General features: G+C 37.8%; 1 protein-coding gene across 1 annotated transcript; it reads left to right on the top strand.

Moving 5' to 3' along the window:
• Window positions 1–11,804: 11,804 nt before the first annotated feature.
• On the top strand, window positions 11,805–14,737 carry LOC123867686. The gene has a single exon (XM_045909866.1). The coding sequence runs from the start codon at window positions 11,805–11,807 to the stop codon at window positions 14,520–14,522; it is 2,718 nt and encodes a 905-aa protein (XP_045765822.1). The 3' UTR covers window positions 14,523–14,737.
• The last annotated feature ends 995 nt before the right edge of the window (window positions 14,738–15,732 follow it).

Below are 15,732 nucleotides of genomic sequence, written 5' to 3'. Positions count from 1 at the left end.
TTATAAGAAAAAAAAAGCTGATAACTTTCAAACTGCTGAACCGATTTTCTTCGATTATAGCTAAAAACACTCTCGATCAAGCTACCTGTCAAACAAAAAAAACTAAATCAAAATCGGTTCATTCATTTAGGAGCTACGATGCCACAGACAGATACAAAGACACACACGTCAAACATATAACACCCCTCTTTTTGGGTCGGGGGCTAATTAACCATAGTTCTAATTTGAAAAAATTTACCTAATAGTAAAACAGTCATCCGAAATTCAAAAAAAAAATAGCATTGTTGAAATTAACCCACATACCTTTGTATAATACCTGTTTTTCTGAATCATGCTTACAGTTGTTATTAACGACTATTTCCATTTCGGAACCGCACATAAAATATATTTAGATGCATCGACGCGGAATGCACATACGCGTTAGTGAAATTGGTTTAGGATTTATAATTGAACAGACATACGCAGAATTCGAAATTATTTGCAATTAATTCGAATATTATATAGGTTTCGAATAAACTGCGTCCTCAGTGACCTACTACTGGATTTTGCGAAAGCGCAGCTATTGGGAAAAAATTAACTTGTCATAATAATGTAATGAAGGCGAAAGTTTGTATGAGTGTATGTGTGTGTGTGTGTGTGTTTGTCACTCTTTCACGCCAAGACTTAACACATAAGCTACATTTTATTCCCGAAAATCAAAGAGTTCCCGCGGGATTAATAACATCTATATCGACGAAGTCACGGGTATCATCTAGTCTCTAATAACGCGTAGGTAGGTACCTACTCCTTTATCTCGATTCACATGTTTTCACACATTACCTATAGGTTTATCGATCCATTTAACCTACAAATAGGACTGAATGGACCTCAGACTGGACTTTGTGAGTTACAAGAACATTATATTAGGGTCAAGTAGATATGTAAGATGACAGTTTATAAAAATAACCGCGCCCCGAAAACATCGTTAAAGATGTTTTCGCGCGCTGCGTGTATTAAATCACAACTTTTACCAACAATTACCATAAATCCGTCCCAGCGCTGAGTAAATCAAATTGTGGGTCACTGGTACCTTACTTGTGTATTATGTATGCTAAAGCACTTTGCTCCAAGAGTTTTATAAATCAAATCGCTTATTCCGTGACTTGGTTGTTTGATATCAAGTATTTTCTTGGCGGTGGTTAAGATGTCGCCTGGAGTCGGGGGTTCGATTCCTGACACAAACCTCTAACCTTTCGTAGTAATGAGCGTTATAAGTACTTAATTACATAAACTGTGTGTGAAATCTGCCAATCCGCACTTGGCCAGCGTGGTGGACTCTGGTCTAAACCGTTCTCAAGAGACTCGTGCTCAGTAGTGGGCCGGCGATAAGTTGGTTATGATGATGATGATGATAATGAAGACCTCTTTCTGGTTCACTCGCTTCCACGTAAGACTGCACTATCACCCAGGTGAGAAAGCAGTCAAAAGCTAAAGTGCCAACGAATGAAACAAGTTGCAATACATATAATATAATAGTAAAATTGCATCTGGTGCAGATAGAGTGCGTATATTGCGTGTACAGCAATGTGCAGAACGCTCGCGAAACTGCATACAAGCACGTACGATTTGTTTTAATATTTCACACTCTGCCGCTCTGCATTCACAGTTTAGCTATCATACAGTAAGGTGTAAGACATTCAATTGCATCCGGTGCAGACAGAGTGCGTATATTGCGTGTACAGCAATGTGCAGAACGCTCGTTAAACTGCATACAGGCACGTACGATTTGTTTTAATATTTCACACTCCACCGCCCTGCATGCACGGTTTAGCTATCATACAGTAAGGTGTAAGACATTCAATTGCATACGGTGCAGACAGAGTTCGTATATTGCATTTATCTGAATGAAGCATTTCAGATGGTAGCAAACCCCTTTAGGCGAATAGTGCAGAAAGGCAGCTTTAGATACATTTAGAGCATAGGTTGCAATTTTAGTGAACGGGGAATATCGAGCATGGCCCGAACTGTATGATTGCTAAACCGTTGCAGTTTCATAAATAAAACTCTAACAATACGCGAAAAATATTCTCTGAGCGGCCCATTGAAAACGTCAGTTCACATTGTACTGTTTATATTTATGTTTGTTGTGGATGTGCTGCATGTTTAATGCGTATAAACATTTGATTTGGTCGCGGATTTGTGTGTTTTACATATTGGCGTGTAAATAAAACTGATTGACGGACCTCGCGTTCATACAATCTTTGTTGAAATATTCATACTTAATTTTAGTGATTGTTCGTCTTGATAATGTACTTAAATAGTTGATGAAAAATTACTAAGTAGCTATTTTATGAATACAAAAGTGTGTTCTGTTTGTTGGTTTGTTCTTCAATCACGCCGCAAAGGATCAACGGATCGACCTAATTTTGTACATGGATATAGTTGAAAAACTAGAGAGTGACATAGGCTTCTCTTGATCCCGTAAAATCAAAGATTTCCCACGAATTTTTTTAAATCCTCATCCACGCGGACGAAGTCACGGGCATCAGCTAGTCTAAATTCTCTTTGAATTTAATGCTCTTAGTTTAGGAGCTACAATGCCACAGACAGATACACAGATACACACGTCAAACTTATAACACCCCTCTTTTTGGGTCAGGGATTAAAAAATAAACGTTTTTTCTTTCTTTCTTTTTAAATAATTATCATATAAACTCTATGACTGGCTTATCATCCTTGGGCTTCATCATCATCATCATCAGCCTGGGACGTCCACTGTTGGACATAGGCCTTCCCTAAACAGCGCCACCACACCCGGTGCTCAGCCTTCCTCATCCAGCCGCTTTATATCGTCGTCGGTCTTATCTTATTTTGAAAATTTAAAATACTAAGTAATTATAATTGTTCCTGAACACATTTTTTGTGATATAACCACAATCATTTATCAATGGAATAGGAAAGCTCCCCGTTTCTTTAACTCATAAACTCCACAACAGATGGCTCTGTAGGATATTGCAGCGTGCTAATTTATGTCACTTAATAATATATATGTATCGAACGTAATGTAGGACTTTCTGTCTTAGCAACTATTTTCACAATATCTTATCATTTAATTTTTGGATAGTCCTTCAACCCTGATACTTCATAGTTAACAGAGGTTGAGGACGCAGAATTGAGGAACTAATCGGTTTGCATCATTTGTCGTATCCCAAGGTTGCCTACTAACGGGATATATACCTTGGGCTTAGAAAACTGAAATTTTGCAGCGGCTTTCTTCACTAATAGATAAAGAATGGGTCTACATTTTTCGAAATGGTCTCATTAGTATTATAGTAGGTACCTAAATACAAACAAAATGTCGTAACAATAGTGATGCGGTGATGCGAGTAGGCTATTAGCTGTTAACTGCAGACTCGGCCGCAAAGCGGGTGTTGTGGCCGCACTAATCCTCGACCCGCTCCTTACTGCAAACTACGAGAGAGCTTGTCGCAATACGTAGGGTAACCATGCGTCAGGAATAACTAGGAAAACTTGTTAGTGAATGAATAAATTATTTATTCAATAAAATGTAGGTACAATATGTTGAAATAATGTCTGTCTGTAATGTTTAAAGGCCACTGGTCGCGCCACAGCGAAGTGTTTTCAACGATAATCACCAGTTAGCAGACGCCAGGACTACCTGTCTTGTAGGACTACACAAAAACTCAACCTTATTACAGTGTCTTCGTCGGCGAAGACGAGGTCCCCGATTTCGTACATCACCCGGACGTGGACACACGCCACGGCCTCCGAGGCGCACCTACGGACTAACTAGTCCAACCAAGTCATCCTAAGCCGTGTTCCGCCTCACAGGAGGACGTTGCCCCCCAACCTCTCCAATATTTTTTGGTTAACAAATTCCATACTATTTTTCCACCAAGAAACACAATCACGGTCACCACACAAACAACAACGGGAAGCATCAATAAGATTAAAGCAAATTGTACTTAGCAGTTTTTAGAGCGCAGAGTATTATAAAGTGTACCGGCAAGTTTGTTTAACGTGGAGCGATGTTCAAAGTTCCCAGCCAATGATATACATAGCAAAGGACATTCAGTCGCACGACAGAGCTTACATCCTGGGGACGGACATGGTTACTTTTTGTCTAAAAAACATCCAAGCCTTGAATAAGTTTCATTTATTTGGTATAGAGATAGCTAGTATCGCGGAGACGAATAAAGAGTACTTTATATCATGGAAAATAAACGAGATTTTTTTCACTAACCGCACTTGAGAGTTGAGACACAAAAAAAATATTTCTAAACAGGTCTGTATCAGGTTTGTGGATCAAAGTTGGCAAAGTGCAGAGTCGCCAAGTTGAGGTGCGCTGCTAATTAGCAGCTGGATACGTGGAGCCAAGTTCAAGATAAATTACCCCTTTTTGAAGTATTCCTTTCCTTTCTAAGCAAGTGTGTATCTTTGGTTTGCATCGGTATCAAGGTTGGCAAAGCGCAGAGTCGCCGAGCTGAGGAGCGCTGCTAATTAGCGGCTGGACGCGAGGACTGAGGAGCCGAGTTCAAGATAAATTTCACTTTTTAACCGACTTCAAAAAAAAGGAGGAGGTTCTCAACTCGTCGGAATCTTTTTTTTATATTTTTTATGTTTTTTCCCCGATTACTCAAGGACGCCTGGACCGATTTGCAAATTCTTTGAGTTATGTCGGTCGCAAACTTAAATTCGCCTTAATGTAGCCTATAATATTTAGCACATTAATGGCTAAGGGCTAGTTTCATAACCGCCAAATAAACTTTAAGTAACGGATAAAATCAGTTTTCAGATTCCTAATACAAAAACTGCCATAACGTCAAAATTCGTTTCATAAAGTTTATCTAGAAGTTGTGAAACATAACTCTTTAATCTTTTAGTGAAGTCAATGTATATATTGTTTTGACGATTAGGTCGGGATGATAATAGTTTAGCCTAGGCGCAGTTGTCATTACAAAGTAATAACGAAGCTACGGAAATTGTGTGCAATGAACGGAATAGCCAAAGTTTCCTGAATAGTCCAGGAGCTGACATTCAAAAATATCTACTATATCGTACAAGTTTAACAATTTCGACCATCAAAAGGAGTACAATTGTACCTACTTTGAATAAATGATTTTGACTTTGACTTTGACTTTTGACTTTATCTCAAGCCTATTCAGGCGACTCTATTAGTGCATCTATTTATATGTATCTAACTATCTATCATTCTTTGTTGTCCTGTGTTGCAGAAGTATAGGGACAGATTTGAATAATAGACACTTTCCAATTTCACTTCACTGTATTTTTGAGAATAGTTTTCGCTTACAATTATTATTTCTCAATACCCGTCTTTTATTCGATTCCTTCGCCATTTCTATCAGTTTGACAGATATATTTTTAAGGTAGGTAGGTACTAGTTTTCGGGTAGCTATTTGACAAATTACCACAGAGGTAAACCTAGGTGATGTAATAGACAATTAACGTAACAATTATATCAGCTAAATGTAAAATAGGACACAATATGTATTGATCTAAATAGTTAATAACTAAATGTGATTTATAATCCATTCCCGCCAATTATTTATAAATAATAATAATTAATCTGATATAAGTCTAGATGTCTATGACTCATGATATAAGGCAGCATCTTGAGGTAGTTGTTAACACTCGGCCATCCTGGAAAGGCCGTGCCCCACGGCCCGCAGATAACATCCCGGCTTTCGCATCATCGGCCACCTGGCAAAAGAAAAACACCGAACAGTAATATGCACTTAAGAGGTTACCTAAAAAACGCTTGGTCAATCTGTTTCGCCACCAAGTGATCAACATTAAAACGCTAAATAATAATAGTGTCTCACTTAGTCAACCATGGTCATGTAGACATTCATAATTTAAATTAGAAATATGTACATATGATATAATATTCAATAGATTCATTTTAGTTATTACCTACTTCAAATTAAAATTGTTATTGATTTTCTTCTTTTTTTAATGACTTGCTATAAGATTTAGGTATTAAATAAAAATAACTTTTGATTACCAGTGGGTATGTGATTAACATTGACGAAATATAAGTAACAGATTTCGTTATAGCTTCCTACTATCCAAAATTGTAGGTACTTAAATGACTATCGAGACAAGTTCTATACAGCTGACGTCATGACTCATGAGACAATTTTATTAAGAAGCTAAAATTGATTTAGAATTATGTTTGGCTCAGCACTTATTAGTTGCTTATTGTGGTACACGGGAAAAGTTAGGTATCAAATTGTAACATCTCGTAGGTTTCGGTGGTATCTTTCGAGGTCGCTAACATAATATTATTATCATGTTAGTAACTAGGTAAGTAACTGACTTTCGATGCTTTAGCTTTTTTTTCTATCATAAAGATGAATTTGCCACGGGGATGACACCTATAAACCTGGAAAGCAAAACAGTTTCCATATTTATACGAAATTTCATTTCTAGCCCTTTTCCTTTAATCCGTACTAAACGTTTATTGAATTTCATACTCATTTTTCTCTAATGTATATGTAATTTTCAATTACTTGATATTTTCATAATTGTAATTTTATACCTAGATATTAACAGGTCGGCAGAGGGTTTTGTTTTAGCAGAGTTTATTTTTAGTACTTTCAAATCATGTTGTACATACGTAGTATATACCTTTATTTTTCCCATTTTGAATAAATCATGCAGCATAAATTTTTATCATTGAAAGGTCACACAGATATTATAATAGGTATATATTATAAGTAGTAAATAGACTAGATAAGCAAAATAGACTCGTGGCGTAGGTCACACAGACCGTTTGCGTAGGTCACACAGACTCGTTGTGTAGGTCACACTGACTCGTTGCGTAAGTCACTCAGACTCGTTGCACAGGTCACACAGACTCGTTGCTTGGGTCACTCAGACTCGTTGCACAGGTCACACAGACTCGTTGCTTGGGTCACACAGGCTCATTATGTAGGTTTTATAGACCATATGTGCAGGTATCCCAGATTATTTGCGTAGGTGACAGAGTGCGTCGAATAAGTAGCTCATTCAGATTCGTTGCATAGGTCATGCGGTCTTCTTTGTGATTTCATACGGATTATTCATAGGAAGATCTCACAGACATATTCTAAGGATATGCCTCAAAGTAGGTACAGACATTGTACTTAAAATGCATTTTTTTTACTCAGAAGGTGAATTTCTATGAGGAATAAGGAACAGAATAAAGCATAAGTACGAGAGAACAAATCTTATTTCCACAAGAAACAAGAAACAGGATTGATACAAAACAAGGCATCTAGGAGAGCAATTTCGAAAATGAAAGAATGTCTTTTAGCACTTATCCGCACTATTTGAGAATTTATAAAGTTACCAAGGCTTGAGATAGTTGGCAAATATTATCATGTCTCAGTTTATTATATTAGATACCAGAATGCAAACAAAAGGAATTTCTTATTTTATAAAACACTATTACTGCATTAATGGGCCATCCATGTCAAAAGTTAATTAGTAATTAATTAGGGCATATAGAGCTTTAGACATAAGTTTAAAAAAATTATTTTATTTTATTCATGACTTTTGTATTTTTGAAACATACTATATTTACTGAAGACAACCATACTGTTGGTCCGACGACACCACCAAGCTTGCGGGGAAAACTTGAAGGAAGCTCACCCAGCATTCAGAAGAATGGCGTGTACGTGAGGAGACCTACTTATGTCTAACAATGGATAAATAAGGGCTAACAAGAAGAGGATGTTATTTACTTTAATGCTTATCAACGGTAGTGAAAATAAAGTAAAGTAGTCTTGACTCTTGAGTCTACTAGCCTCTTTTACTACATATCTATTGTTGTATTTTATCAATCTTCACTCTCGATGTTGACATATTTTTTTTAAGAAGAAGTCCCTTTGTTTCGAAAGTTACCAAGACATTTCGTTACGGAAGTCACTCAGACTTTTCGTTACGAAAGTCGCTCAGATGTTTCGCTACAGAGGTTATTTAGACGTCCTGTCAGGGAATTCACTCAGACGTTTCGTTACGGAAGTCATACATGCGTTCCGTTATGGATTTCACTCAAACATTCAGATAGGGAAGTCACTCAGATGTTTCGTTACTGAAGTCACACAGACGTTCTGTTAGGGAAGTCACTTATTTCTTTAAGTGAAGACACTCAAAAATATCTTTAGCGTAGACATTCAGACATTATCTTGATGTTAATCAGCATTTACTGTTTTAGTAATATCATAAGATTTTCTTTCGTTTCAAAATTAATAACTGTTGTTTTTAGTAGGTTATCGATATACGATATTATCTATGTTATATATTCTATAATATGTGTAGTTATAGTGTTATGTATATAATAAATGTAGAATATGTATATTTTAAGTGTTTCTTATTAAGTAAATCAATAAGTTAAATTTTATGCTTAGACGTTACGACGTCCTAGCTCGTTTACGGCAAAATAAGGTCATAATGTCACAATCGCAATCACCTCTAATTGGTCGACGCTCACTCATTTCCGGCTATGTCAATGCATTGTTGAGATAAGAATACCAATCACAGCGATTGAGATTGTAATAATGATTGATACAGTCTTTCAGCATTCGAACAAATTGTCTTCCTATAATTCGTAAAATAAAATAAATTAAACCTATCATACTGTTACTTATAAACTTCTGACCTTTACATAATCCTATTATTGAATTCCATGTACTATACTAGCCAATAGTTAACGTAGTTTTATACAATAGTCTCTTTTGTATAAGTACCCATTTTTAGTATATATGATTTGTCAAAAACAAATAAAATAAAACTAGTAGCTCAGTTTGTTGTAGGCTCTACTCAGACCTAGCCTAGGCGCGTTTGGAATCCTCGCTTAATTTTGAATTTATGCAATTAATTGTCACAATTACATCATTATCTTATAAATTCAATTGACGATCAAAGTGTTCCCAATTGTGTAAATGATTTGTTTTTAACTATGAAAATAGTAGGTAAGTATACATTTATCTAAAAATAAGTTCAGTACATACTGGCACTATCAAAAATTAAGTTTCCGATATAGGTTAATCTGGCTCTATTTTCTGGTCTTTCTGGTTAGGTATCATCTAGTAATCTCTATTATAATTAATTTTATAAATTTAATTATGTACATTAAGATTATTTGGCTGGAGTATTGCTGTTTTTCTTACTCTCATTGGGTTTGTCATACAGTCTTTAATTTGCATAATTCACACAGACTTATTTATATAGATATTTGGGGAGTCATTCACCCGTTAGCATGAATTGGTCACACAGTCACTAAAGTTAGCTAAGGATTAAATTATTAACATTTTATCCTCACATTTTAAAGTACCATGGTGAACGGATAGCCATCGCTAGTTGCGGTTTATCCTAACAAATCAGAGTAATTAAATTTAGACATGAGCCTTTAATTTTTGGACTAGTACAGAGTTTGCTTCATCACCTACGTTCATAAGATGTATACCTACTGTTCGCGCCGCTAGGATGTGTGCGTACCTATATATATGTGTCGAGTGACGTGCCGCGTATAAAGTGCTCAAATGAGAACCCCGACATTCGAAATGCGGTCAGATAGACAGCTACGCGCGGCCTGTGCGTCCACCATGTTACCTATTCTCAATTCTGTACAGTAGTTACAATAAAATGCTTTTTAAACAACATTAGTTGTTATTCGAGCTTGTTCGACACCTATCCTGAACAAGAAATGGCGACCGTGACAGGACCTGCAATTTCGGACAACGAAGTTTTGGCGAAGAAATCCACTCGTATCTAAAGTGCCACGCCACGCCTCATAACGGGACTACGATCTTCGAGCCGACTTCGATCGAAGACTTGGATCTTGTGTTGTGTCCACCTATTCAGCCGACGAGGTCTACAGCAGTTTGGAAGATCGAGAACCGGCAAGGATCATCAAGCAATGGACGTGGCCTGTTAAATCGAGTGAGCCAGTTCCTTTTCTTCGTCCCTAATTTGTCCCCTTCAGTCTGTGCAGGCAATGAATTTAGACCCTAAAGGCATAAAATATTTTCTATTATGTGCATAAATCAATGTAATAGTGAATATTAAGCCTACATCTAGTCTAATTGCATAGAAAATCATTAAGATTACCCATCTATTTTATGGCTGTGCACAATCTATAGGCATTTAATTACCTACTTAGTGCTTTTCGTAAGCGCCTTTACCTAAATAAACATTTATTTTAGGACTTCTTTGCTTACGAAGCTAATAAGCACTGTCTTTCAAACTTAATTGCCTTAAAATAACAATTAAGTTAATCCAAACTGTGAACTGTGGGTAATCTATACTTACCAACCTAGTGCTTTCGTAAGTGCCTTTACCTAAATAAACATTTATTTTAGGACTTCTTTGCTTACGAAGCTAATAAGCACTGCCTTTGAAACTTATTTTCCTAATAATAACAATTAAGTTCCAACTGTGAACACTGAACATCTATAATTACCTACCTAGTGCCTTTCGTAAGCGCCTTCATACCTAAATAATAATTTATTTATGGTCTTCTTTGCTTACGAACCTAATAAGCACCTATCTTTAAATTTTATTTGGTTTAAAACAACAGTTAAATGCCAAACTTGTTAAAATATACCTAAGTAACTACTTACTTATTTTGTTTTACGCCTCATTTGCAAGGCTTAGATCCATTTTACTCATTCTTTATTTAAATTGCTATTTACATGCAAACATTAACGCAATTATAAGTAAATTAAACCTAAAACTCAATTCTATCTACCTACTTATTTTTATTGTTTACGAGTTACGACTACAGTGTTGCGTCATATCAATTTCAGCGATTCAGCGCTTCCTTTCGAACAACGTCTACGCGTACGGTGCATCTACAAGCGCGCTTGCAGCGGCTGAATTTGCATCGTGCGACCTTGATCGTAGCCGCGAGCCTGCCTCTCACCGGCCGGCTCGAGTCAACGCATCGAAGTATAGGAGCGTATCGTACCTACCATTTTTATATTTTATTAATAACACAGTAACACTACTTAATTAAAATGTCGCTAAGCGAACAGAGTCTTGATACTAACCTAAGAGAATTAACAGCGAAACGTAGCTCATTTAAAGGCCGACTCACTAAGTTTAAAAATAACTTAGACGTTTTGTCTAGTTGCAAGTCGATTTCGCCAGTCGAAGTCAGCAAATTATCAATTAAATTAAGTCGATTTGAAACATTGTTTACGGATTTCGATGAGCTACAAACGCAAATAGAGGTTCTTAATGTAGAAAACCTAGACGCGGAATTAAATATTCGCGAAACTATTGAGCAAGACTTTTGCTATTGCATCGCGACTGCCCAGCAATTAATTGATACAAATTCTACTCCAAAGAAACAAAATAATTCATCGCATTCTTGTCATGATCACGACGAATGCGACGGGTTGTTGGGTTTTAAGTTACCAACTATTAAAATTTCAAACTTTGATGGTTCTTATTACAAATGGCTGGAATTTAAGGACACCTTTGTGTCTCTAGTCCATGATAATACTAGAATAAAAGATATACACAAGTTTTATTATTTGAATTCATACCTAGAAGGAGAGGCCGCCCGCGTGATAAGTAATTTGGAAGTAAGTGATAAAAATTATAGTAAGGCATGGCAGCTTCTCTGCGAGCGTTATGATAATAAGCGCCAATTGATAAATAATCACTTAAAGGCTTTGCTCAGTGTAGATACGGTTCGCGAAACCGAGAAATCTTTTCGTTTTATTATAGACCATGTCACTAAAAACTTGCGTGCCCTTCACACATTAGGGTTGCCTACTGAAAGTTGGGACATGCTTATAATTTTTCTTATTTCCCAAAAGCTAGACCCCACCACAAGTTTGAAGTGGGAAGAAAGCAGAAGCTCATTGAAGGACATCCCTACACTAGATGATTTCTTCCAATTTCTAAAAAATAGGGCAGATGTATTTGAGACAATTAAAAGTAAACGTCGCAGTTCCATAGAACCCTCACCAAAGGGTAAAAGGGAGTTTACTAAATCCTTCTCAGCGACCAGTTCACCTTCTAAATCTAAAGTTAATTTTGTCTGTCCAGTTTGTAAAGGTAAACATCGTATTTACGAGTGCTTGACCTTCAAGAATAAATCTCCAGAAGATAGATCTGCACTCGTATCTTCTCTAAATCTTTGCCGGAATTGCCTCCGCAAGGATCACACCGTGGACCAGTGCCGCCTGCCTGGTGGTGGCTGTAAGACCTGTAACCAACGGCACAATTCACTGATCCACGTCAACGTCTCCGAAAGTGAAGAAGAACCAGCACTAGAGACTGTTACCATGTCATCCACGTCGGTGACTGAAGTTCTACTATGCACCGCACTAGTTGATTTGTTTAATCCGACCACTAATGAAAAGGTCACAGTGCGTGCTCTTCTTGACAGCGGAAGCCAGTCCTCATTCTTGACCACAGCTGTCAAAAAAAGTCTTGGCTTACCTTCTCAAAAAATCGATACCAAGATCATTGGTATCGGTGACACCAAACTAAATGTTTTATCAGAACGATGTTTAGTCCACATTAAATCAAAACATTCCTCTTTCAATACGACTATATCTTCTTTAGTTTTGCCTAAGCTCACCGGTCAGCTGCCTAAGATTTCCTTTGATATTACAAGATTGAACATTTCAAATTTTCAGCTGGCGGATCCAACATTTAACATTCCCTCTGATATTGATGTTATTCTGGGCGCAGAGCTGTTCTGGTGTATCATTGGCACTGAACAGCATTCTCTTGGTGAGCATTACCCTATTTTGCGTAGCTCCAAGTTAGGATGGCTAATAGCTGGTCCTATATGCCCTAGTAAAAAGGCACATAAATATAAGCCTACTCAAGAAACTTCTTGCAACTTAGTTAGTTGCGACTCAGATTTATCTAACGAAATTACAAAATTTTTGGAACTTGAAAAAGTGCCTACTAAGACCATATATAAAGAAGAGGAGCATCTTTGCGAACAGCATTTTCTCCAAAACACTTACCGCTGTGATGATGGCCATTTTTGCGTAAAAATCCCGCTTCGTTGTGACAAGGATTGCTTAGGGAGTTCTTATGCATTGGCAGGAAGAAGTATTTTTAACCTTGAAGGGCGCTTCAATAAACAGCCTTTACTCAAGCAATCATATGTAGAATTCATGAGGGAGTATGCAGACCTTAAGCATTTATCTGTGTACGACAAACCCCTATCAGAATCTTCATTTTATCTGCCTCATCATCCAGTTCTTCTGAAACTAACCAATAAATCGACTACAACTGAAATTTCTGAACTTAATTCCCATGCCCCTACATCACAGAATCCAGCTTATTTAGTTTCACGTGGTGTGCAGCCCTCTTGCGTGAATCAATGTGAGTTATGGTGGCATGGACCAACTTACCTTTTAGAACCAGAAGCGTCTTGGCCCGCACAAGAACATAGAATTAAAAACCTACCTGAAATCAAAGCACTCGCAGTGGAGGCCCAGGAACCTTTCTTTGATTTAACTAGAATTTCAAGATTTCCTATTTTACAACGCAGTTATGCCTGGGTGCTTCGATGTATCAATGACGTAAGAAAGTCCAAAAATAAGTTGACTGGTCCATTGCAAGCTTCTGAACTTGATAATTCCATGTGTGCTCCAGTGAAGATTTCACAAGGTCAGTCTTTTGCAAACGGATTGACACTTTTGTCTAACAATAAACAGTTTAAAGCAAGTTCACTTCTATCTTCATTGGACACCGTTATTGATGCAAAGAGTATACTCCGCGTAGGTGGCCATCTTTCTATGTCCGATTTTAATTACGACAAAAAATGTCCAATTTTATTATATGCTGACAGTCATCTAACTAAGATTTTATTTCATAACGAGCGTGATCGTCTAAAATCTGGGGAGTTTCAAGACTCTGTACAAGACTTTGTATCCAAACAGAATATTGAGTTTGAGTTCTCCCTCGTATACGCTCTTAACTTCAGTGGTTTGTGGGAGGCCGGCACAAAGGCAACCAAATTTCATCCAAAAAGAGTAATGTGCACATCCAACTTAACTTTCGAGGAATTATCTTCATTGTTTGCACAGGTTGAGTCAATCCTCAACAGCCGGCCCCTCTGTCCTCTCAGTCCTTCCCCCAATGATCTCCAGTGTCTCACACCCGGGCACTTTCTGATTGGCAGGCCACTCATGTCCTTGCCGAGTCCACCTCTACAAGAAATCAACACCAACCGACTCGACCGATTTCAACGGCTGGAGCAGGCGCACCAGCACTTTTGGAAACGATGGGCTAACGTTTATGTGGCCGAACTACAAAAGCGCACGAAGTGGCGCACAAGGTGTACAACATTGAAGGTACACGACCTAGTTTTGCTGAAGGAACCAAGCGCGCCACCACTCTGCTGGCGCCTTAGCAGAGTGACACAACTGCATCCCAGCGCTGATGACGTGCCCCGCGTTGCAGACATCTCCACCGCTCAGGGCATTGTGCGACGGGCCCTTAATCGGATCTGCCTGTTGCCAACTTCTTGCTCTTGAAAGAATCTTTCAAGGGCCGGGAGGATGTTCGCGCCGCTAGGATGTGTGCGTACCTATATATATGTGTCGAGTGACGTGCCGCGTATAAAGTGCTCAAATGAGAACCCCGACATTCGAAATGCGGTCAGATAGACAGCTACGCGCGGCCTGTGCGTCCACCATGTTACCTATTCTCAATTCTGTACAGTAGTTACAATAAAATGCTTTTTAAACAACATTAGTTGTTATTCGAGCTTGTTCGACACCTATCCTGAACACCTACATATTTCAATGCGGTTAACATCTCCAGAAATGAAATAGCTTAAATTATTTTGTCACAAGTTAGAATATTACTTACTATTAGAAACTACTCATTTATTTCTATTGTAAAAGATGTTATGGAAGAGCGGGGCCGTCTGCCACAAGTACTAGTAGCAAATCTAGGCACTTACTGGGATGGTCCTAATTTCTATGTGTTCTCTGTAAAATTATTTTAACGAAATAAATATTTTTGTATTTGTATATACTTTATTAATCAGCACACTGAGCTATGGTGGTAGAGGCGGTTGCCAGAATTTTTGTGATTCAATTCATTCCACAGGATTAGCGGTGTTTGGAGTACCTACTTAATAACGCGTATACAGGTTATTTAATTTGTAAATTATAATCTCACAAAAAAAATGATTTGATGATATACCTAAAATTATAAATTTATCTAACGATGGTAGTTTGACAAAATCGATATTTCACTCATTCAATGCCATACGATCTGTTGCTAAGTGAATTGGCCTACATCGGAGAGATCACAATTAAGTAGATACTTATTTTTTTCTGTTATAACACACGCATGCACATTTTTTACATAATCTGCTAAGTGATTGTATGTATGCGCACCCAAAACTTCCTCTATGATGAAAACTTTAGATACTTATGGTATTATCAAATCATTTGAGAATTAACTTCCAGTATCAATGTGGGCAGGCAAATATTCTATCTGCACTAATGTTAATATTTTGAGAGGCATTTGCATATGCTCAGAAAATTGATGGTTAGAGTGAATATACCTAAAACGACTCACCGGGTGCGGGTATGCTCGACTTTGTTGCTATGGCGACACAGAAGGACGAGTGGCGGCTGGCACGGTGCGGCAAGTGGTGGCTGGCACGGTGCGATGAGTGGCAGCTGGCACGGCGCGGCGAGTGGCAGCTGGCACGGCGAGGCGAGTGGCGGC

The sequence above is a fragment of the Maniola jurtina genome, chromosome 8, assembly GCF_905333055.1.
Source record: "Maniola jurtina chromosome 8, ilManJurt1.1, whole genome shotgun sequence".
Taxonomy (NCBI): Eukaryota; Metazoa; Arthropoda; class Insecta; order Lepidoptera; family Nymphalidae; genus Maniola; species Maniola jurtina.
Note: the sequence above shows the minus strand (reverse complement) of the source record. Positions and strands in the feature narration are given on the sequence as shown.

What these genes read in the sequence shown, in the direction of transcription:
- LOC123867686 (XM_045909866.1), top strand. Translation starts at nt 11,805, where the DNA reads ATGCTTATAATTTTTCTTATTTCCCAAAAGCTAGACCCCACCACAAGT.